Here is a 23,277-nt window from a genome sequence, read left to right on the forward strand (position 1 = left end):
TGAGGCTATGAAAAACATGCTCCAAAATGAAACAAAGAACATTAGCCAGGGAACATTTTATTCAGACCCCAGAAGGGTTTAGACATTTCTAAGCCTGAATTCATCAAGGACAAGCAGTGTACGCTGTTATCTCTCTACCCACACACCCAATTATCACTGTAAGGACATTTCAAGGTTCCTACTGAAAGTTGAGTTCTCCCCACTTCCTATCCTCACTCTCACAGGACAGCAGCAATCAAAGCCCATTGAAGATAGAGAACTTAACAAAGACGAAAATACAGAAATACAAAAAGAGGATGCAATGACATGAAGGAACCTAAAGAACTTGTGCTCACTGGATCTATTGATTAATAGATAACAATGAGATGGGCCTTCTAGTCCTTTTATAGCCAACAGCACATACATATTTAATGACTGAGCTCTAGGGTAAACTTCATTCGTGTGAATGTCACAATTTCAAAACACAGTACAATTCAGTATATACATATCTGCAGTTTACCTTTGCACCAACAATCGGAGGATATGCTTTCCAAAAGTGTGTACAAAAACTATGTATACATTTAGTTTACTTGAGAGGGAGAGCAGACCAAGCTGAAAAAGCTTCAGGCAGCACACTGGCAGAAGCACCCTCATTTTAATAATTACCAGTGATTTTATTTGTTTATTTGGGTACTTTTAAGCGACTCCACGTATATGACTCGTTTTACTCTGTAGAGGTACTTCGCTCAGGGTTGTTGTCTTCTGCCTCACCTTCCCCTCCATTACAGGCATCCTCAAAATCACCCAGTACAAGGCCTGAACTATAGTCAAGATAACGTCAATAAGTGGCTGGTACCTACTGAGTGTTTACTTTCGGCCGTGCACTATATTTTTGGGTTTTGTTTTTAGTCACTTAGACCTTATTATTTACAAGTTAAATTACACAGCGTGAGATGGACAGGAGGGAGAAGAGGGGAGGAAGCTGGCTCCTGAGGTTCTTGGCCACCTCCACCCCCTCCTCGGTGCGTAGCAAAGTCTTCAGTGCTGCCTCTGCCCCAGTGTCCAGATCAGGCCTCGGAACACAGCTTCCAAGCCAGAAATGAGGTTCTGGCTCTGACACCCCAGAGCACCAGGGCTCCCACTAGCAGCTTCTTCATGGCGGGTGGTGGGAATGTGAAGGCATCAGTTTGTCTAGGTGAGGGTGACAGATGAGGCCACTGGAATTCAGGGAGAAAGTGGAATAGGCATTGTAGGTCCAATAAAGCTCTTCCTGGTCTGGCTTACAGAAATGCAGAAGGAGCATGTGGATGGGCAACCCCACAGCCACCATCTCATCTGATATTCAAAACAAGCCTATAATTCAGAGAACATCATTTTCCTTAGTTTATATTTGAGGAAGCTAAGGGAGAGAAAGTTCTTAACCCAATCAAGGCCACACTGCTAAAAATGATGACTACAGGATTTGAACCCAGGCTCTGACTTTGGGGTCACAAATCTATAAAGAATATCAGTGATGGGACTTCCCTGGTGGCGCAGTGGTTAAGAATCCACGTGCCAATGCAGGGGACACGGGTTCGAGCCCTGGTCCGGGAAGATCCCACATGCCGCGGAGCAACTGAGCCCGTGCACCACAACTACTGAGCCCACGTGCCGCAACAACTGAGGCCCGCATGCCTAGAGCCTGTGCTCTGCAATAAGAGAAGTCACCACAATGAGAAGCCCACGCACCGCAACGAAGAGTAGCCCCCACTCGCAGCAACTAGAGAAAGCCTGCATGCAGCAAGAAAGACCCAACGTAGCCAAAAAAAAAAAAAAAAAGAATACCAGTGACAAAATTAGGAAATCAACCGCATATGACCGCATATGCACTTCTTTTAGAACGTGTGTTCTCAGAAGGGCTTTGCTGTACACTGATGGGCAGAGTTCTAAGCCCCTCAGAGCAGAGGCATTTGAATCTGTGTGATGCAGAGTATTTGGATCCAGAACACTCAAGTTCAAACTGCTTAGCAAGTTCACTGGAGACATCATACTGCCCTGAAAGGGAGTGCTCACACACACATATTCTCTCTCTCTCTCTCCAGATTAACAAGCAACAATTAAAAACGCATTTTTTCATGCCAAACAATTCTCATATAGTAATTTTTTTAGCTTTGGCAAATAAGGATACAGGATGCCTAGTTAAACTTGAATTTCAGGTAAACAACAAATAATTTTTTCATATAAGAATGTCCCACATAATATTTGGGGTGTCATATACTAAAAAATTATTCTTTATTTATCTGAAGTTCAAATATAACTGAGTATCCTGTATTTTATCTGGCAGCCCCATAAGGTTGTTTACAATCTTTCCTATTTAGCCTGGCATTGTATTTCTAAAGCCACATAAATTCTTTTTTTTTTTAAATCATTGGATTTCTTGGTGCCCAACTGTAGTGTAAAACCTGACAGTTGGGTTTTTGTTTTTGTTTTTTTCTTTTTTGTAATGCAAGTGCCTGACTTTGATTGCCAATGAGGCATCAACTTCAAAGAGGCATCAACTTTAAAGATGGTGATTTCTAATAAAAGCTATGCTGGCCACACGATCATGTAAAGAGCCAGGCCACCTCCCCCAAATGAGGTTCCTTTGTTTTAAAAATCTTGATTGATTTCAATAACTGACCATTTGGACCACTTGTTTTTTTCTCTTCCTGTGCTTTAAATTCCTGCTCTTATGTTTTAAATTCACCATTAAAGAGTGAGCATGTGAAACCCTAGGCCCCCACCCCAGAATAAAATAAAAGAAGAACTCCAGGCGCATTCACTCTCTCTCTCTCTTTGCACCCATGACCTTGCTATGTGGCACCAGGTGTCCTACATAATTTCCAGGTCCTGTAAGTAACAAACCTTTTTTTTTTTTTAAAGTTTCCTGATGGTTATTGCTGAAAGCCATCTTGCAATCACAGTAAGAACCACAAGGGCCAGCCTGACCACAATATTGGTTATTGATAGACTGATACCAGCACATAACACCAACTTTGAAATGCAAACTTAGCATTTCATTCAAGGACATGCTGAAACCATAGCCTCACGTCCTTCACCTTAAACTCAGTATGGAGCTGAAATTCTGTATGGCAGTTCCAGGAGCTAAATCCCATTGGGAGGCAGCAATTAATCAATCTACTTGGGACACAAACCAGACCCAGATTCCATATATAACCATTTAAAAAACATGTCTCCACAGAGATCTTTATTGCCTTGATTTTGTATTACCCTCACTTCTTGAAAGGGCTCAGAGAAATTTTTTTTAATAAAATGAATTTAAATTATTGGATTTCAGAATGTTGAAACACCCTTTAAGAAAATGGAAGCACCCTGGGCTTTTGAAAATCTGGAGAAGAGGATACATAATTTTCTGCAGCATCTATTATTTGTATCATCAGAAACTCCAAAAATAAGAAAACCCAACTAGTGAGAATGAGAGGAGAAGCACACAGGCAAGGACTGAGTCACATTGTTCCCTAATTATCCTCCTGATGCCCCACATCTCATTTCTCAGACAATCCTAATTTCATTCGTGCTTTCCAGCCTCCCAAATTAAAATAACCCAAAGGAATTACAAAAGGAAAAGATGCAATATATCTTTTGAGACATCAGTGATAATAAGCAAGAACAACAAAAAAACAAGAGATGGAAAACTTTCTTTACCTGCCCACTGTCCCATTGACTTCAAGAAAGACCTTGGCGAAACTTTCCAGAAGTGCAGGAAAATACATTTGGAGAATCTCACACATTTCACCAGGTGGACCAGGCACACCAGCAACCCTACAAAAATGAAGAACTGTTCCAGAACCTCCCGCATGATGGCACCGCAGCAGATGCTGTTTTGGACCTGGTTGGGGCCCTCACAGCCTCCAGGGGCGAGCGTGACTGCTCTGGAGGAGTGTCAGTCAATCCCCTTCTGGAGTCACTGGACACATTCCAACGCGTCACTGTGTCGAGGCATTCAGATTGGAGTAACTTCTTTACACAATCCTCTGATTCACAGGCTTCAGAATAAAATATTCTTTCTAATATCTTTATAGCACTGTTGGGCTTTTGTGACACAGGGGAGTTGGAGAAGAAGTAAAAGGTGGACATAAAGAAAGATAAAGCCTGGACAAAGAAAAATGGCAGCCCAGCATTCCCTCCCTGAATTTGGAAGCTAAAAAAGATACTTAAAAGTATGCAAAATCCTATAAGTCATTCATTCAGCAAATATTTATTGACTGCCTACAGGTGGCATCACTCTCTGAGGCGTTGGGAATATAAAATAGTAAACACGGCCAGTCACTGCCATGGGGGAGCTGAGATTCACAGTCAATGTGCGAATAAATAAGATAATGTCAGATATCAGTGCCATGAAAAAGTGCTACTGAGTGACTTGTTAGAGTGACTAGTGAGCACAGGAAGAAATTCTGTGAAGAGGTGGTATTTTGAACTGAAATTTGAACGAAAAGGAGACAGCAAAGACAGCAAACCTGCAAAGATAGGTTTCCCCCTCCAGGCTGAGGGAACAGCTAGTGCAAGTGGCCTGAAATGAGAAAGATACATGTATTTGAGGAATAAACAGCACTACATAGAGGAACTGGTCTGTAGAGAACAAAGGAAGGAAAGAATAAAGTAAGGTGAAGGCATGGGGAGGAGCCAGACACTCCTGGTGAGGAGTTTGGACTTTATGAGCAACAGGAAACCACTGAAGAGACTCAGAAAATGGTGTTATCTAATCCGAGTCACTCTGGATGCTGAGAGAAGATGACCTTTTGGAGGTGGGGATGGAGAGTGGTCATGACACTGAAGCAGGGGGAGCGAGAAGACTATGACAGTCATCCGAGAAGAGTGCCCCCATGTTCATCCTTTGGCCCCCTTCTCCTTCTGTCCACACTTACTCATTTGGTGACGTTACCCAATCTCTTGACTTTAAGGATGCTGTGCACTGAGGACCCCCAAATGTATAAGTTCAGTGGTAACCCAGGCTGCTCATCCAGACTTGCATTTCCAACTGCCTACTTAACACCTCCATTTGAATGCCTAATAGTCATCTCAAGCTTAAGTCTAGTACTGGTTTCTGATATTACCAGCAAATGTCAAAACTTGTTCCCCTTGCAGACTTCCCTATCCCAGAACATGGCAACTCTTATGTTCCAGTTGTTCAGGTTAAAAACCTTAGAGATATCCTTGACTCCTCTCTTTCTCTCACATCCTGCAGCCAATCTGCCTCCTGTTAACAAACAATTGTATTTGTTTTCAGTTTTAGATTATGCTAAACAACATTGTTATGGATATTCTTTTTTTTTTTTTTTTTAAGTAATTTAATTTTTTTTTTTTTTTGGCTGTGTTGGGTCTTCATTTCTGTGCGAGGGCTTTCTCTAGTTGCGGCAAGTGGGGACCACTTTTCATTGAGGTGCGCGGGCCTCTCACTATCGCGGCCTCTCTTTTTGCGGAGCACAGGCTCCAGACACGCAGGCTCAGTAATTGTGGCTCACGGGCCCAGTTGCTCCGCGGCATGTGGGATCTTCCCAGACCAGGGCTCGAACCCGTGTCCCCTGCATTGGCAGGCAGATTCTCAACCACTGCGCCACCAGGGAAGCCCCACTATGGATATTCTTGTATTTGTACTTTCCCACACGTGTGCGTGTCTCTCTCTCACACACACACACAAATACACGTGATTGCAGGGTCATACATGTTATACATGTACAACTTCAATTTTACTAGTGTGTCAGTCCCACTCAGGAGACAAACCACACAGCAATTTGAACATGGACTATTCAATATTAAAAAATTAGTTGGGAATTAGCTACTAAAAGGGCATAAAAGAAAACTCAAAAGAATACTCAAAGGCTGAAGAAGAGTATTTAGGAAACAAATGAACTTGGAAGGGAATTCCTGGAGCCAAGGCTGGGATTCAGACCTCACTGGAGAGAGTGTGGTTGCAGCCAGGTGGTTGGTGATGAAGTTCTCTGGGTTGCCCGAGACAGAGCTGTTCACAGTCAGGAGGATAAGTCTGGTTAGCAGGGAACTGCTGCCTGGGACCAGAAATCCCCTGGGAAGCTGACAAAACTTGCTGGAAAGCTACTGGGGGTGGGGTGGGGGGGGGGTGGTTGAACTCCCTGGGGTGAGCCCTACTGGGGCTCAACTGGGAAAAACTGACATTTATTTTTACAACATTGAGTCTTTCAACTACAAACTGGCATATCTCTCCTTTTAGGTCTTCTTAATGTCTCTCAATAACTTTTATAATTTCTTTAAAAATTCTTGCTCTTATAGAAATTTATAATAAGGAAAATATCAAAAATATGCAAAAGTAGAGAGACTAATTTAATGAACCCTCACTTACCCATAGGTATAGGTAACTATAATCACAGTTAATAACAAAATTAACTATCATTTTATGTCCATTTTTACTTTGTATATACCCATTTTCCCTACTCCCAAACTCCTATAGTGGGAAGGACTCTTTAAAAGAATAACATAAAAATAAAGCTGTTATTACAATTTAACAATTAGTAGTAATTCCATCAAAATACAGTCAGTATTTAAATTTCCCTGATTGTTACATATATATTTTTAAGTTGACTTTTGAATCATTTTTTTCTTAAAGGACTACACATTGCATTAAATTCATATGTCTCATAAGTGGTATAGATTTTCTCTCCCACCCTTTAAAAAATGTTTACTACCATTTATTTGTTTAAGAAATTAAGTTGTTAATCTTATAGAATTTTCCACATTTTGAATTTGCTGATTGCATCTCCATGGTGTTGCTTAACATGTTCCTTTGTCCCCTATATTTCTTCTAAACTATTTAGATCTAGAACAGAGGTCAGCAAACTTTCACTTTAAAGGGCCAGATAGTAAAGATTTTATTTTAGGCTTAGTGGGCCATACGGTCTCTGTTGCAAAAAAGACCCTGGCCATTGTAGTACAAAAGCAGTCATAAGTACTTAAATGACAACTCTATGGATAGGATGGACCTCAAGGGCATTATGCTAAGTGAAGTAAGTCAGAGAAGAAAGATAAATACTATATGATCTCTATTATATGTGGAGTCCTTTAAAAATGTGTGTGTGTGTGTGTGTGTATATATATATATATATGATATGTATATATAAATAAGCTCATAGTTAGCACAGATTTGTGGTTGCCAAAGCCAAGCGGTGGGGGTGGGAGAAATGGTGCACTTTTTGTGTTTGTCTTTTTGTTTTTGGTTTAAATAGATTGAATTTTTTAAAAGGGAGGGGTTAGGGAGAAATATGTACAGCAGTATTGGGAACCATGGGTAATTAAGATGTTCCCATCTTCTCCAGTCTTCAGAGATTATTAATACCCAAATGACAATAGTCTAAGTCTCTATTCTACTGCCATCAAAGAGTTCAGTATTTTATTAGGTTTTCCTTCTCATGTAATTTTAGGGGACCATTAAGGAACCTGTTGCCCAAATCCTCCCATTCTAGCCAAGCAAATCTGGTCTCTGGCTCTGGGACAGTGCTCCACTTCTGCTGGTCACTCCTTGCCATCTTGCTCCTTTTCCAGGCTGCTATCTTTCTTCTTCTTTCTAAGGGAAAATAAAAACATTTAGTTATAAGACAACTTAATCTAGATTTAGGGGGAAAAATCTAATATTGCAGGTCAATAATTCAGCTAGTTATACTCAATCTATATGCCCAAACAGAATAGGTAATGTCTCAGCCTAAAGCATTTTCATATACATGATGGGGAGGGGTAATGGTAGGTGTATTAGCATCACTAAAATAGTCATCAAAGTGTTGCCTCCAAAATTAAAGGACAGTCTGCTCCCTAAAATACAGAAGTTCATTGCAATCCTCCAAATGATAGTTTTTCAACTTGGAAATATTTAAGATCTTGCCTCCACCAGCTATAGAGGAGGCAATGTAAACACTGTGGATCAAAGAGAATTTCTGTAACAAGTGATGTGATTCCTGGGTTTTGTTTGCATATACAGAAACAGTAATGATCAACTTAGCCAAATATATACTGAAAGAACAATCTGAGAGATCTTTGGTAGGGAAACTGTGGAGTTACCTGATGACTGAAACTTCCTAACTTGAAGGAGCTATGAAAAAGAGAAGAGACTATAGATAATTTCATAAATATGTGGAATATATAATATTGGGAGATAGAATCTAAAAGGAAAGACCAAAGCACAGATAGTGTGACTGTCTTAGCCTGGGTTCTTTCTGATATGAGGACCTTGTGAAGATAGTTATTTTGGGAAGTAATTCCAATGAGCAGGAGTTGGGTTGGGACCAGGAGATTGAACAGGAAAAGACAGAAAGACACGAATATGTCATTGAGCTGGTCACTGCTGTGAGTGACTGAGGCTCCATCTGCTGGAAAAGCCTCTGAGAAAATGTAGAATGCACCTCAGATTCTTCTGCCTTAAGTAAAAAAGTACAGTAGTTTATCTATTGGCTCCCGGCTCCGTGATCAAGGTTGCCCTGTGGGGTATTACCTCCCTCAATTCCAGGTTTGCCTGTATGTCAGGAGATGAGCGAGTTCCTGTGGGCTAAGAGGAGCCCCAGCTCCCTGAGAGACAGCAGCTACTGTCAAGTTCCGCCTGCATTCCTCTCTAAACCATGCCATTTTATTTACCATGGCACTTTCAACTAAGGTCTTTATCTGGACCAGCTTCTCAGTTCCAAGGGTCAATTGTTCATAAAGCTATGGGCTGCCTGAAGAAAGTGTAAGTAATGTGGAGATTAAACTAAAATTAAAGCAAATGAGATGGCCTTTGCCAATGGTGGCTCCCCACTCCTTCCCATTTTCTCCAGCTGCCCCTTATTTACTATGTTTTTTGTATCAGACTCTGCATTAAGCACTTTACAAGGATTACCTGTCTTGTTTAATTATTACTCTTCCCATTGAGGGTTGGTTGGCAGAAGCAGATATTGTGGATCAGCCATCTCAGTGCATCCATATCTGTCCCCAAAGGAGTGAGAGGCTGAGGCGTTTGATAAATATGAAAACAACAATTACCGTTTTCACTAAGGCCTGGAAAAGGCCAGGCCAATGCCCATCCTGCAGTCCTATGCCTCTGCTTTATTTTTCTTCTGAGCATATTATTTATTGGCTTATCTTATTTGTTGCTTGTGGTTGGGTCTCCTGCCACTACAATGTAAACTCCTTTGGATTGGGACTTTGTTTTGTTAGAGCAAAAGTAAGTAGTCAATAAATATTTACTCTTTAATGAAAAAGGAAAACGAGCCCTTATTGGTGTGGAAGCAATGAAGTTAACTTCCTGTTAAAGAAGTTTTTGGTAAAGAGGTGATAGACACTGGTACAGGTAAGGGGCAAGTTGCAGGGTCTCAGGGAGCAGGGATAGATCTCAACTGGAAGCCTATAGCATATGGAGTTAATGAAGAGGAAATAAAAAAAAACTGAAAAAGGCAAACATGGGAAGGGATTCCTTCACAATTGCCCCATTTATCAAATATTTGTTTGGTGTTTATCTGTCCCAGCACTCAATAGAGGACAGAATGGTTGGACACAATGTGGTAAGATGCAGAAGAGGGAGCAAAGGGGTTGGCAAACTGGAGAAATTCAGAGGAAGAAAGAGGCCTGAAGAAGGCTCTCTAAGATGTTCATAAGGGCCTGGCCTTCTCCCTGAAGCATCTGTGTAAGTGAGCTGTGGTATGTGTTAGGGGAAAGGATTACAAGAAGTTTCACACTAGAGAGACCGGAAGAGAAATTGACTTTGTCACCAAGTTTCCAGTAAAAGAGGACAAAACTAACGTTTTCTACTGATGCAGGTCATCAAATGTCATCCAAAAATGGAGAGTGGCTTTCACAAAGGAAAAACAGAGCTAATAATTACGTAAAAATTAGCTCCCTGAGAGTAGATTTCTTGAAAGTGGCAAGGTTTAGAAAACCTGAGAGAAAAATAGAAACAAAACAAATTATCCTGGGCTTGGGGGCTATGGATGGTGGAGCTGGGTGCTGTGTATTCAGCCAGTGTTGAACCAGAACTCTTTGTCCAGTGAATCAGTTTTTCCTGTCAAAGCTGAACTTGTCAAACAGACCTTCAAAGAGTTCGAGGATCCCAAGAGTCCCAGGAAACACGTGCCCGCTCTTCCTTCTTTGTTTCAAAGCCCCTCTTCCACTGTTGTCTGTGGCTACATTTTCTTGTCTGTGGGGCAGGATGCAGCTTGGAAGGCTCAGGCAGCTGAAGGCTGGAATCAGAAGAGACATTCCTGACCCCACACACCCACTGTTCCTTCCCCTTCTTTAGGTGTCAGAACTCTGGGGAACCAAATCCTGGGCTAGCGTTTCTGGCCTTGCCTAAAACCCTCTGTGTCGTTCAAACAAACAATAACCATTGTTGTGTAAGTGACATAAGTCAAGCCAGAAACATGCAACCCAGAGAAGTATATTTTATGTTTTGATTTCTTCTTTCCTTTTGTCAAAAACTTGTTGTTCCCATCCTTGCCAGGGCAGATATAAAGTGCTCTTAGTGTGGAGTGGAAAGGGGCCATTCTGCTTGATGGCACTTTAGCCTGGTGCCTGTTTTGGATGCCCCCTGGTTACAAAGACTCCTCCCCGTGGGAAAGCAGTGTGGGTCGGCCCAGGCTTGCACAAACGAGGTGCTCCAGCTCCCACGCTGGCTCCCAGATCAGCCAGAAGATTTTCAGCCAGGGCCAGATCTCCTTAGCACAGAGTGACTGGACTGCAGATTTGATAAGACCTCACTGCATCACACAGTGCATAGAGCCCTGTGTCTGAGGTTGAGGCAAGGCTGAATTGAAGGAATACTTTTTGACTAGTAGAAATCACATGTACTATTGAACAGATTATGAAATTGGTATCATTTGTGACATCATCTTTTCCCAGGCTGGGAAAATTAGTTATTTAAAATTTCTCCCTTTCCTTTATGTTGTAGATAGAAGTGGTCACCAAATCCAACGTTATAAACAACCCCTCTGAGTGATTCCTTTCCTTTCCATGCCCTGCCATCTCCAAGCACCACCCATCGTCTGGGATGCAGCTGGGAGGAAGGTGAGCATGGGCTCTGGAGAAAGACATTCCAGATGTACATGCTGGCTTTGTCGTGTGACTTGGACAAGCTAAACTTTCTGTCCCTCAAGTTATTATTATAAAATGGGATTGAAAATACTTCTTACTTTGCAGGGCTATTGTGAAGATTAAATGAAATAACATTTATAAAAGTGCAGATAAGTGCAGATAAGGGGAGACCTTCAAGATGGCAGAGGAGTAAGACATGGAGCTTACCTTCCTCTTCACAAATACATCAAAAATACATCTACATGTGGAACAACTCCTACAGAACACCTACTGAACACTGGCAGAAAACCTCAGGCTTCCCAAAAGGCAAGAAAATCCCCACATACCTGGGTAGGGCAAAAGAAAAAAGAAAAAACAGAGACAAAAGAATAGGGACAGGACTTGCACCTCTGGGAGGGAGCTGTGAAGGAGGAAAAGTTTCCACACACTAGGAAGCCCCTTCACTGGTGGGGACGGGGAGGTGGGTGGGGGGAGAAGCTTCGGAGCCACGGAGGAGAGCGCAGCAACAGGGGTGCAGAGGGAAAAGCAGAGAGATTCCCGCACAGAGGATCGGTGCCGACCAGCACTCACCAGCCCAAGAGGCTTGTCTGCTCACCCACCGGGATAGGTTGGGGCTGGGAGCTGAGGCTCGGGCTTCGGAGGTCAGATCCCAGGGAGAGGACTGGGGTCGGCTGAGTGAACACAGCCTGAAGGGGGCTAGTGCGCCACAGCTAGCTGGGAGGGAGTCTGGGAAAAATTCTGGACCTGCCGGAGAGGAAAGAGACCATTGTCTCGGGGTGCGCAAAGAGAGGGGATTCCTACTCCGTGTGCCCACAGATGGCAGAGTACCGCCTAAGCGAGCTCCAGAGACAGACGCAAGCTGTGGCTATCATCTCGGACCATAGAGAAGGACATGGACCACTAACACTGCTGTTGCTGCCACCAAGAATGCTGTGTGCAAGCACAAGTCACTACCCACACCTCCCTGGGAGCCTGTGCAGCCCGCCACTGCCAGAGTCCCGTGATCCAGGGACAACTTCCCCAGGAGAACACTCGGTGCACCTCAGGCTGTTGCAATGTCATGCTGGCCTCTGCTGCCACAGGCTCCCCCGCATTCCAATTGTGACTACCGTACCCCTCCCTCTCCCCGGCCTGAGTGAGCAAAAGAGCCCTAATCAGCCGCTGTTTTAACCCCCTCCTGTCTGGGTGGGGAAGAGATGCCTGGGGGTGGCCTACATGCAGAGGTGAGGCCCAAACCAAAGCGGAACCCCAGGAGCTGTGCAAACAAAGAAGAGAAAGGGAAAATCCTCCGTGTAGCCTCGGGAGCAGTGGATTAAATCCTCACAATCAATCAACTTGATAAACCCTGCATCTATGGAATACCTGAAGAGACAACAGATGTTCCCAAAATTGAGGCAGTGGACTTTGGGAGCAACTGCAGACTTGCGGTTTGCTTTCTGTGTCTGATATGTTTTTGGTTTTATGTTTATCTTAGTTTAGTTTTTAGTGCTTCTTATCATTGGTGGATTTGTTTATTGGTATGGTTGCTATCTTCCCTTTTTAAAAATTTTATTATTATTATTATTATTTCCTTTTTTCTCTTTTTGTGAGTGTGTGTGTGTGTGTGTGTGTTTCTTACTGTGATTTTGTCTGTTTAGGTTTGCTTTTACCATTTGCCCTAGGGTTCTGTCTGTTTGTGGTTTTTTTCTTTGTTTAGTTTTTGTTGTTGTTATTTTTGTTTGTTTTTCTTTTTATGAGCGTGTGTGTATGTTTCTTTGTGTGATTTTGTCTGTTTAGTTTTGCTTTTACTATTTATTTTGGGGTCCTATCTGTTCGTTTTTTTTTCTTTTCTTCCAAGCCGTGTGGCTGGCAAGGCCTTGGTGCTGCAGCCACGTGTCAGGCCTGCGCCTCTGAGGTGGGAGAGCTGAGTCCAGGACATTGGACCACCAGAAACCTCAGAGCCCCACGTAATATCACTCGGCAAGAGCTCTCCCAGAGATGTCCGTCTCAACACTAACACCCAGCTCCACACAATGGCCAGCAAGCTCCCGTGCTGGATGTCCCATGCCAAACAACTGGCAAAACAGGAACACAACCCCACCCATTAGCAGAGAGGCTGCCTAAAGCCATACTAAGTTCACAGACACCCCAAAACACACCACCGGATGCAGCCCTGCCCACCAACAGGACATGAAACAGCCCCACCCACCAGAACACAGGCACCAGTCCCCTCCACCAGAAAGCCTACACAAGCCACTGAACCAACTTCACCCACTGTGAGCAGACACCATAAATAACGGGAACAACGAAGCTGCAGCCTGTGAAAAGGAGACCCCAAACACAATAAGTAAAACAACATGAGAAGACAGAGAAATATGCAGCAGATAAAGGAGCAAGGTAAAAACCCACCAGACCAAACAAATGAAGAGGAAAGAGGCAGTCTACCTGAAAAAGAATTCAGAGTAATGATAGTAAAGATGATCCAAATCTCGGAAATAGAATGGAGAAAATACAAGAAATGTTTAACAAGGACCTAGAAGAACTAAAGAGCAAACAAACAATGATGAGCAACACAATAAATGAAATTAAAAGTACAATAGGAGGAATCAGTAGCAGAATAACTCAGGCAGAAGAACAGATAAGTGACCTGGAAGATAAAATAGTGGAAATAACTACCACAGAGCAGAATAAAGAAAAAAGAAAGAAAAGAATTGAGGACAGTCTCAGGGACCTCTGGGACAACATTAAATGTACCAACATTCTAATTATAGGGGTCCCAGAAGAAGAAGAGAAAGAGAAAGGGTCTGAGAAAATATTTGAATAGATTATAGTCAAAAACTTCTATAACATGGGAAAGGAAATAACCACCCGAGTCCAGGAAGCACAGAGAGTCCAATACAGGATAAATCCAAGGAGAAACATGCCAAGACACATATTACTCAAACTATCAAAAATTAAATAAAAAGAAAAAATATTAAAAGCAGCAAGGGAAAAGCAACAAACAACATACAAGGTAATCCCCATAAAGTTAACAGCTGATCTTTCAGCAGAAACTCTGCAAGTCTCCTCTATTTACAATAGCCAGGACATGGAAGCAACCTAAGTGTCCATTGCCAGATGAATGGATAAAGAAGATGTGACACATATATACAATGGAATATTACTTAGTCATAAAAAGAAACGAAATTGAGTTATTTGTAGTGAGGTGGATGGACCTAAAGTCTGTCATACAGAGTGAAGTAAGTCAGAAAGAGAAAAACAAATACCGTATGCTAACACATATATATAGAATCTAAAAAAAAAAAAAATTGTGAAGAACCTAGGGGCAGGATGAATAAAGACGTAGAAGTAGAGAATGGACTTGAGGACATGGGGAGGGGGACGGATAAGCTTGGACGAAGTGAGAAAGTGGCATGGACTTATATATACTACCAAATGTGAAATAGATAGCTAGTGGGAAGCAGTCGCATAACACAAGGAGATCAGCTCGGTGCTTTGTGACCACCTAGAGGGGTGGGTTAGGGAGGGGGGGAGGGAGATGCAAGAGGGAGGAGATATGAGGATATATATATGTACAGCTGATTCAATTTGTTATAAAGCAGAAACTAACACACCATTGTAAAGCAATTATACTCCAATAAAGATGTTAACAACAATAACAAAAAAAAACTCTGCAAGCCAAAAGGGAGTGGCTGGACATACTTAAAATGATGAAAGGGAAAAACCTACAACCAAGATTACTCTACCAAGCAAGGATCTCAATCAGATTTCACAGAGAAATATAAAACCTTTACAGACAAGCAAAAGTTAAGAGAATTCACCACCACCAAACCAGCTTTACAACAAATGCTAAAGGACCTTCTCTAGGCAGGAAACACAAGAGAAGGAAAAGACCTACAAAAACAAACCCAAAACAATTAAGAAAATGGTAATAGGAACATACATATTGATAACTGATAAATGTAAATGGATTAAATGCTCCAACCAAAAGACACAGAATAGCTGAATGGATACAAAAACAAGACCCATATATATGCTGTCTACAAGAGAACCACTTCAGACCTAGGGATACATACAGACTGAAAGTGAGGAGATGGAAAAAGATACTCCATGCAAATGGAAATCAAAAGAAAACTGGAGTAGCACTAGTCATATCAGACAAAATAGACTTGAAAATAAAGACTATTACAAGAGATTAAGAAGGACACAACATAATGATCAAGGGATCAATCCAAGAAGAAAATATAACAATTGTAAATATTTATGCAGCCAACATAGGAGCACCTCAATACATAAGGCGAAGGCTAACAGCCATAAAAGGGGAAATCGACAGTAACACAATCATAGTAGGGGACTTTAACACCCCACTTTCACCAATGGACAGATCATCCAAAATGAAAATAAATAAGGAAACACATGCTTTAAATGACACATTAGACCAGATGGACTTAATTGATATTTATAGGACATTCCATCCAAAAACAACAGAATACACTTTCTTCTAAAGTGCACATGGAACATTCTCCAGGATAGATCATATCTTGGGTCACATATCAAGCCTTGGTAAATTTAAGAAAATTGAAATTGTATAAGTATCTTTTCCGAACACAATGCTATGAGACTACATATCAATTACAGGAAAAAAACTGTACAAAACACAAACACATGGAGGCTAAAAAAAACGCTATTAAATAACCAAAAGATCACTGAAGAAATCAAAGAGGAAATCAAAAAATACCTAGAAACAAATGACAATGAAAACCCGATGACCCAAAACCTATGGGATGCAGCAAAAGCAGTTCTAAGAGGGAAGGTTATAAAATACAATCCTACCTCAAGAAACAAGAAAAATCTCAAATAGTCAACCTAACCTTACAGCTAAAGCAACTAGAGAAAGAAGAACAAAACAAACCCAAAGGTAGCAGAACAAGTCATAAATAACAGATGAGAAATAAATGAAAAAGAAGTGAAGAACACAATAGCAAAGATCAATAACACTAAAAGCTGGTTCTTTGAGAAGATAAACAAAATTGATAAACCATTAGCCAGACTCATGAAGAAAAAAAGGGAAAAGACTCAAATCAACAGAATTAGAAATGAAAAAGGAGAAGTAACAACTGACACTGCAGAAATACAAAGGATCATGAGAGATTACTACAAGCAAGTATATGCCAACAAAATAGACAACCTGGAAGAAATGGACAAATTCTTAGAACAGTACAACCTTCCAGGACTGAACCAGGAAGAAATAGAAAATGTAAACAGACCAATCACAAGCACTGAAATTGAAACTGTGATTAAAAATCTTCCAACAAACAAAAGCCCAGGACCAGATGGCTTCACAGGTGAATTCTATCAAACATTTAGAGAAGAGCTAACACCTATCCTTCTCAAACTCTTCCAAAATATAGCAGAGGGAGGAACACTCCCCAACTCATTCTATGAGGCCACCATCATCCTGATACCAAAACCAGACAAAGATGTCACAAAAAAAGAAAACTACAGGCCAATATCACTGATGAACATAGAGGCAAAAATCCTCAACAAAATACTAGCAAACAGATTCCAACAGCACATTAAAAGGATCATACACAACGATCAATTTGGGTTTATCCCAGGAATGCAAGGATTCTTCAATATATGCAAAACAATCAATGTGATACACCATATTAACAAACTGAAGGATAAAAACCATATGATAATCTCAACAGATGCAGAAAAAGCTTTCAACAAACTTCAACACCCATTTATGATAAAAACTCTCCAAAAAGTGGGCATAGAGGGAACCTACCTCAGCATAATAAAAGCCATATATGACAAACCCACAGCCAACATCATTCTCAATGGTGAAAAACTGAAAGCATTTGCTCTAAGACCAGGAACAAGAAAAGGTTGCCCACTCTCACCACTATTATTCAACATAGTTTTGGCAGTTTTAGCCATGGAAATCAGAGAAGAAAAAGAAATAAAAGGAATCCAAATCGGAAAAGAAGAAGTAAAACTGTCATTGTTTGCAGATGACATGATACTATACATAAAGAATCCTAAAGAAAGCTATCAATGAATTTGGTAAAGTAGCAGGATACAAAATTAATGCACAGAAATCTTTTGCATTCCTATACACTAACAGCAAAAAATCTGAAAGAGAAATTAAGGAAACACTCCCATTTACCATTGAAACAAAAAGAATAAAATACCTAGGAATAAACCTACCTAAGGAGACAAAAGATCTGTATGCAGAAAACTATAAGACACTGATGAAAGAAATTAAATATGATACCAACAGATGGAGAGATATACCATGTTCTTGGATTGGAAGAATCAACATTGTGAAAATGACTCTACTACCCAAAGCAATCTACAGATTCAATGCAATCCCTATCAAACTACCACTGGCATTTTTTACAGAACTAGAACAAAAAATTTCACAATTTGTATAGAAACAAAAAAGACCCCAAATAGCCAAAGCAATCTTGAGGAAGAAAAATGGAGCTGGAGGAATCAGGCTCCCTGACTTCAGACTATACTGCGAAAAGAAATGAAATTGAGTTATTTGTAGTGAGGTGGATGAACCTAGAGTCTGTCATACAGAGTGAAGTAAGTCAGAAAGAGAAAAACAAATACCGTATGCTAACACATATATATCGAATCTAAAAACAAAAACAAAAAAAAATGGTTCTGATGAACCTAGGGGCAGGACAGGAATAAAGACGCAGATGTAGAGAAGGGACTTGAGGACATGGTGGGTGGGGAGGGTAAGCTGGGACGAACTGAGAGAGTAGCATTGACATACATACACTACCAAATGTAAAATAGATAGCTAATGGGAAGCAGCCGCATAGCACAGGGAGATCATCTCGGTGCTTTGTGACCATCTAGAGGGGTGGGATGGGGGGTTGGGAGGGAGGAGCAAGAGGGGGGCGATATGGGGATATATGTATATGTAGAGCCGATTCACTTTGTTATATAGCAGAAACTAACACAACATTGTAAAGCAATTATATTCCAAAAAAGGTGTTAAATAAATGAATAAATAAATAAATATTAATTAATTTTAAAAATGCAGATGACTAAACAGCATGGTCCCAATTGTTCTTTTAGATGTGATGATTAGAAGAAAAATGTTTATAAGAATGTGCACCAAAATGTTAATAATGGTTTTATATTAAGGTGGTGGGATTTATGAGTTCGTTTTTTTTGAAACTTGCATCTTTGTGTTTTTCTATATTTTTAAAATTTCCACAATGAACATGTATTACTTTTGTAACTAAAAATAATAAATATCAATTAAAGTCCACCAAAACTTGAAGAACCAGTGAGATGATAGCTCTTTTTTTTTTTTTAACATCTTTATTGGAGTATAATTGCTTTACAATGGTGTGTTAGTTTCTGCTTTATAACAAAGTGAATCAGTTATACATATACATATGTTCCCATACCTCTTCCCTCTTGCGTCTCCCTCCCTCCCACCCTCCCTGTCCCACCCCTCTAGGTGGTCACAAAGCACCGAGCTGATCTCCCTGTGCTATGCGGCTGCTTCCCACTAGCTATCTATCTTACGTTTGGTAGTGTATATATGTCCATGCCACTCTCTCACTCTGTCACATCTTACCCTTCCCCCTCCCCATATCCTCAAGTCCATTCTCTAGTAGGTCTGTGTCTTTATTCCCGTCTTGCCACTAGGTTCTTCATGACCTTTTTTTTTTTTTTCTTAGATTCCATATATATGTGTTAGCATACGGTATTTGTTTTTCTCTTTCTGACTTACTTCACTCTGTATGACAGACTCTAACTCCATCCACCTCACTACAAATAACTCAGTTTGGTTTCTTTTTATGGCTGAGTAATATTCCATTGTATATATGTGCTACATCTTCTTTATCCATTCATCTGTCAGTGGACATTTAGGTTGCCTCTATGTCCTGGCTATTGTAAATAGTGCTGCAATGAACATTGTGGTACATGTCTCTTTTTGAATTATGGTTTTCTCAGGGTATATGCCCAGTAGTGGGATTGCTGGGTCATACGGTAGTTCTATTTTTAGCTTTTTAAGGAACCTCCATACTGTTCTCCATAGTGGCTGTATCAGTTTACATTCCCACCAACAGTGCAAGAGGGTTCCCTCTCCTCCACACCCTCTCCAGCATTTATTGTTTCTACATTTTTTGATGATGGCCATTCTGACCGGTGTGAGATGATATCTCATTGTAGTTTTGATTTGCATTTCTCTAATGATTAATGATGTTGAGCATTCTTTCATGTGTCTGTTGGCAATCTGTATATCTTCTTTGGAGAAATGTCTATTTAGGTCTTCTGCCCATTTTTGGATTGGGTTGTTTGTTTTTTTGTTATTGAGCTGCATGAGCTGCTTGTAAATCTTGGAGATTAATCCTTTGTCAGTTGCTTCATTGGCAAATATTTTCTCCCATTCTGAGGGTTGTCTTTTGGTCTTGTTTATGGTTTCCTTTGCTGTGCAAAAGCTTTTAAGTTTCATTAGGTCCCATTTGTTTATTTGTGTTTTTATTTCCATTTCTCTAGGAGTTGGGTCAAAAAGGATCTTGCTGTGATTTATGTCATAGAGTGTTCTGCCTATGTTTTCCTCTAAGAGTTTGATAGTCTCTGGCCTTACATTTAGGTCTCTAATCCATTTTGAGTTTATTTTTGTGTATGGTGTTAGGGAGTGTTCTAATTTCATACTTTTACATGTACCTGTCCAGTTTTCCCAGCACCACTTATTGAAGAGGCTGTCTTTTCTCCACTGTATATGCTTGCCTCCTTTATCAAAGATAAGGTGACCATATGTGTGTGGGTTTATCTCTGGGCTTTCTATCCTGTTCCATTGATCTATATTTCTGTTTTTGTGCCAGTACCAAACTGTCTTGATTACTGTAGCTTTGTAATATAGTCTGAAGTCAGGGAGTCTGATTCCTCCAGCTCCATTTTTCGTTCTCAAGACTGCTTTGGCTATTCGGGGTCTTTTGTGTTTCCATACAAATTGTGAAATTTTTGTTCTAGTTCTGTGGAAAATGCCAGTGGTAGTATGATAGGGATTGCATTGAATCTGTAGATTGCTTTGGGTAGTAGACTCATTTTCACAATGTTGATTCTTCCAATCCAAGAACATGGTATATCTCTCCATCTATTTGTATCATCTTTAATTTCTTTCATCAGTGTCTTATAATTTTCTGCATACAGGTCTTTTGTCTCCTTAGGTAGGTTTATTCCTAGACATTTTATTCTTTTTGTTGCAATGGTAAACGGGAGTGTTTTCTTAATTTCACTTTCAGATTTTTCATCATTAGTGTATAGGAATGCAAGAGATTTCTGTGCATTAATTTTGTATCCTGTTACTTTACCAAATTCATTGATTAGCTCTAGTAGTTTTCTGGTAGCATCTTTAGGATTCTCTATGTATAGTATCCTGTCATCTGCAAACAGTGACAGCTTTACTTCTTCTTTTCCGATTTGGATTCCTTTGATTTCTTTTTCTTCTCTGATTGCTGTGGCTAACACTTCCAAAACTATGTTGAATAATAGTGGTGAGAGTGGGCAACCTGGTCTTGCTCCTGATCTTAGTGGAAATGGTTTCAGTTTTTCACCATTGAGGACGATGTTGGCTGTGGGTTTGTCATATATGGCCTTTATTATGTTGAGGAAAGTTCCCTCTATGCCTACTTTCTGCAGGGCTTTTATCATAAATGGGTGTTGAATTTTGTCGAAAGCTTTCTCTGCATCTATTGAGATGATCATATGGTTTTTCTCCTTCAATTTGTTAATATGGTGTATCACATTGATTGATTTGGGTATATTGAAGAATCCTTGCATTCCTGGAATAAACCCCACTTGATCATGGTGTATGATCCTTTTAATGTGCTGTTGGATTCTGTTTGCTAGTATTTTGTTGAGGATTTTTGCATCTATGTTCATCAGTGATATTGGTCTGTAGTTTTCTTTCTTTGTGACATCTTTGTCTGGTTTTGGTATAAAGGTGATGGTGGCCTCGTAGAATGAGTTGGGGAGTGTTCCTCCCTCTGCAATATTTTGGAAGAGTTTGAGAAGGATAGGTGTTAGCTCTTCTCTAAATGTTTGATAGAATTCGCCTGTGAAGCCATCTGGTCCTGGGCTTTTGTTTTTTGTAAGATTTTTAATCACAGTTTCAATTTCAGTCCTTTTATCAGTGGATTTATCCTGTATGGGATTCTCTGTGCTTCCTGGACTTGATTAACTATTTCCTTTCCCATATTAGGGAAGTTTTCAACTATAATCTCTTCAAATATTTTCTCAGTCCCTTTCTTTTTCTCTTCTTCTTCTGGGACCCCTATAATTCAAATGTTGGTGCGTTTAATGTTGTCCCAGAGGTCTCTGAGACTGTCCTCAGTTCTTTTCATTGTTTTTTCTTTATTCTGCTCTGCAGTACTTATTTCCACTATTTTATCTTCCAGATCACTTACCCGTTCTTCTGCCTCAGTTATTCTGCTACTGATCCTGGCTAGAGTATTTTTAATTTCATTTATTGTGTTTTTCATTGTTGCTTGGTTCCTCTTTAGTTCTTCTACGTCCTTGTTAAATGTTTCTTGCATTTTGTCTATTCTATTTCCAAGATTTTGGATCATCTTTACTATCATTATTCTGAATTCTTTTTCAGGTAGACTGCCTATTTCCTCTTCATTTGTTAGGTCTGGTGGGTTTTGACCCTGCCCCTTCATCTGCTATGCGTTTTTCTGTCTTCTCATTTTGCTTATCTTACTGTGTTTGGGGTCTCCTTTTCACAGGCTGCAGGTTCACAGTTCCCGTTGTTTTTGGTATCTGTCCCCAGTGGCTAAGGTTGGTTCAGTGGGTTGTGTAGGCTTCCTGGTGGAGGGGACTAGTGCCTGTGTTCTGGTGGATGAGGCTGGATCTTGTCTTTCTGGTGGGCAGGTCCACGTCTGGTGGTGTGTTTTGGGGTGTCTGTGGCCTTATTATGATTTTAGGCAGCCTCTCTGCTAATGGATGGGTCTGTGTTTCTGTCTTGCTAGTTGTTTGGCATAGGGTGTCCAGCACTGTAGCTTGCTGGTCGTTGAGTGAAGCTGGGTCTTGATGTTGAGATGGAGATCTCTGAGAGATTTTTGCCACTTGGTAGTACGTGGAGCTGGGAGGTCTCTTGTGGACCAGTGTCCTGAAGTTGGCTCTCCCACCTCAGAGGCACAGCCCTGATGCCTGGCTGGAGCACCAAGAGCCTTTCATCCACACGGCTCAGAAGAAAAGGGAGAAAAAGTAGAAAGAAAGAAAGAAAGAGGATAAAATAAAATAAAATAAAGCTATTATAATAAAAAAAAGAAAAAAATTATTAAGAAAATATTTATTAAGAAGAAAATTTTTTTAATTTTTAAAAATAAATTTATTAATTTTTTATAATAAAAAATAAGAAAAAAATTATTAAGAAAAAATTTATTAAGAAAAAAATTTTTTTATTTTTTAAAATAAAAAATAAGATAATAAATTAAGAAAAAATTTAAGAAAAAAAATTTTTTTAATTTTTTAAAATAAAAAAATTATTAAGAAAAATATTTTTTAATTTTTTTAAAAATAAAAAATAAGGAAAAATTATTAAGAAAAAATTTATTAAGAAAAAAAATTTTTTAAGTAAAAAAAAAAAAACAAAACGGATGGACCGAACTCTAGGACAAATGGTGAAAGCAAAGCTATACAGACAAAAATCTCACCCAGAAGCATACACATATACACTCACAAAAAGAGGAAAAGGGGAAAAAATAATATATCCTGCTCCCAAAGTGCACCTCCTGAATTTGGGGTGATTCGTTGTCTATTCAGGTATTCAACAGATGCAGGTACATCAAGTTGTTTGTGGAGCTTTAATCCGCTGCTTCTGAGGCTGCTGGGAGAAATTTACCTTTCTCGTCTTTGTTTGCACAGCTCCCGGGGTTCAGCTTTGGATTTGGACCCGCCTCTGCGTGTAGGTCGCCTGAGGGCGTCTGTTCTTCGCTCACACAGGACGGGGTTAAAGGAGCAGCTGCTTCAGGGGCTCTGGCTCACTCAGGCCGAGGGGAGGGAAGGGTACGGATGCGGGGCGAGCCTGCGGCGGTAGAGGCCAATGTGACGTTGCAGCAGCCTGAGGCACGCTGTGCGTTCTCCTGGGGAAGTTGTCCCTGGATCACGGGACCCTGGCAGTGGCGGGCTGCACAGGCTCCCGGGAGGGGAGGTGTGGAGAGTGACCTGTGCTCGCACACAGGCTTCTTGGTGGCGGCAGCAGCAGCCTTAGCG

The 23,277-nt window shown here is 40.5% G+C and overlaps 1 protein-coding gene across 1 annotated transcript in view; it reads right to left on the reverse strand.

Annotated features, from left to right (window-relative positions):
* The window catches only part of HSD17B3 (hydroxysteroid 17-beta dehydrogenase 3), a 45,571-nt gene extending 41,754 nt beyond the window's left edge, over positions 1–3,817 (reverse strand). Inside the window, exon 1 of the mRNA XM_061199301.1 lies at positions 3,664–3,817. Coding sequence (XP_061055284.1) covers positions 3,664–3,817 — 154 coding nt within the window. The remainder of the gene's footprint in view (positions 1–3,663) is intronic.
* Positions 3,818–23,277: the final 19,460 nt, after the last annotated feature.

The sequence above is a fragment of the Eubalaena glacialis genome, chromosome 9 (assembly GCF_028564815.1).
Source record: "Eubalaena glacialis isolate mEubGla1 chromosome 9, mEubGla1.1.hap2.+ XY, whole genome shotgun sequence".
Taxonomy (NCBI): Eukaryota; Metazoa; Chordata; class Mammalia; order Artiodactyla; family Balaenidae; genus Eubalaena; species Eubalaena glacialis.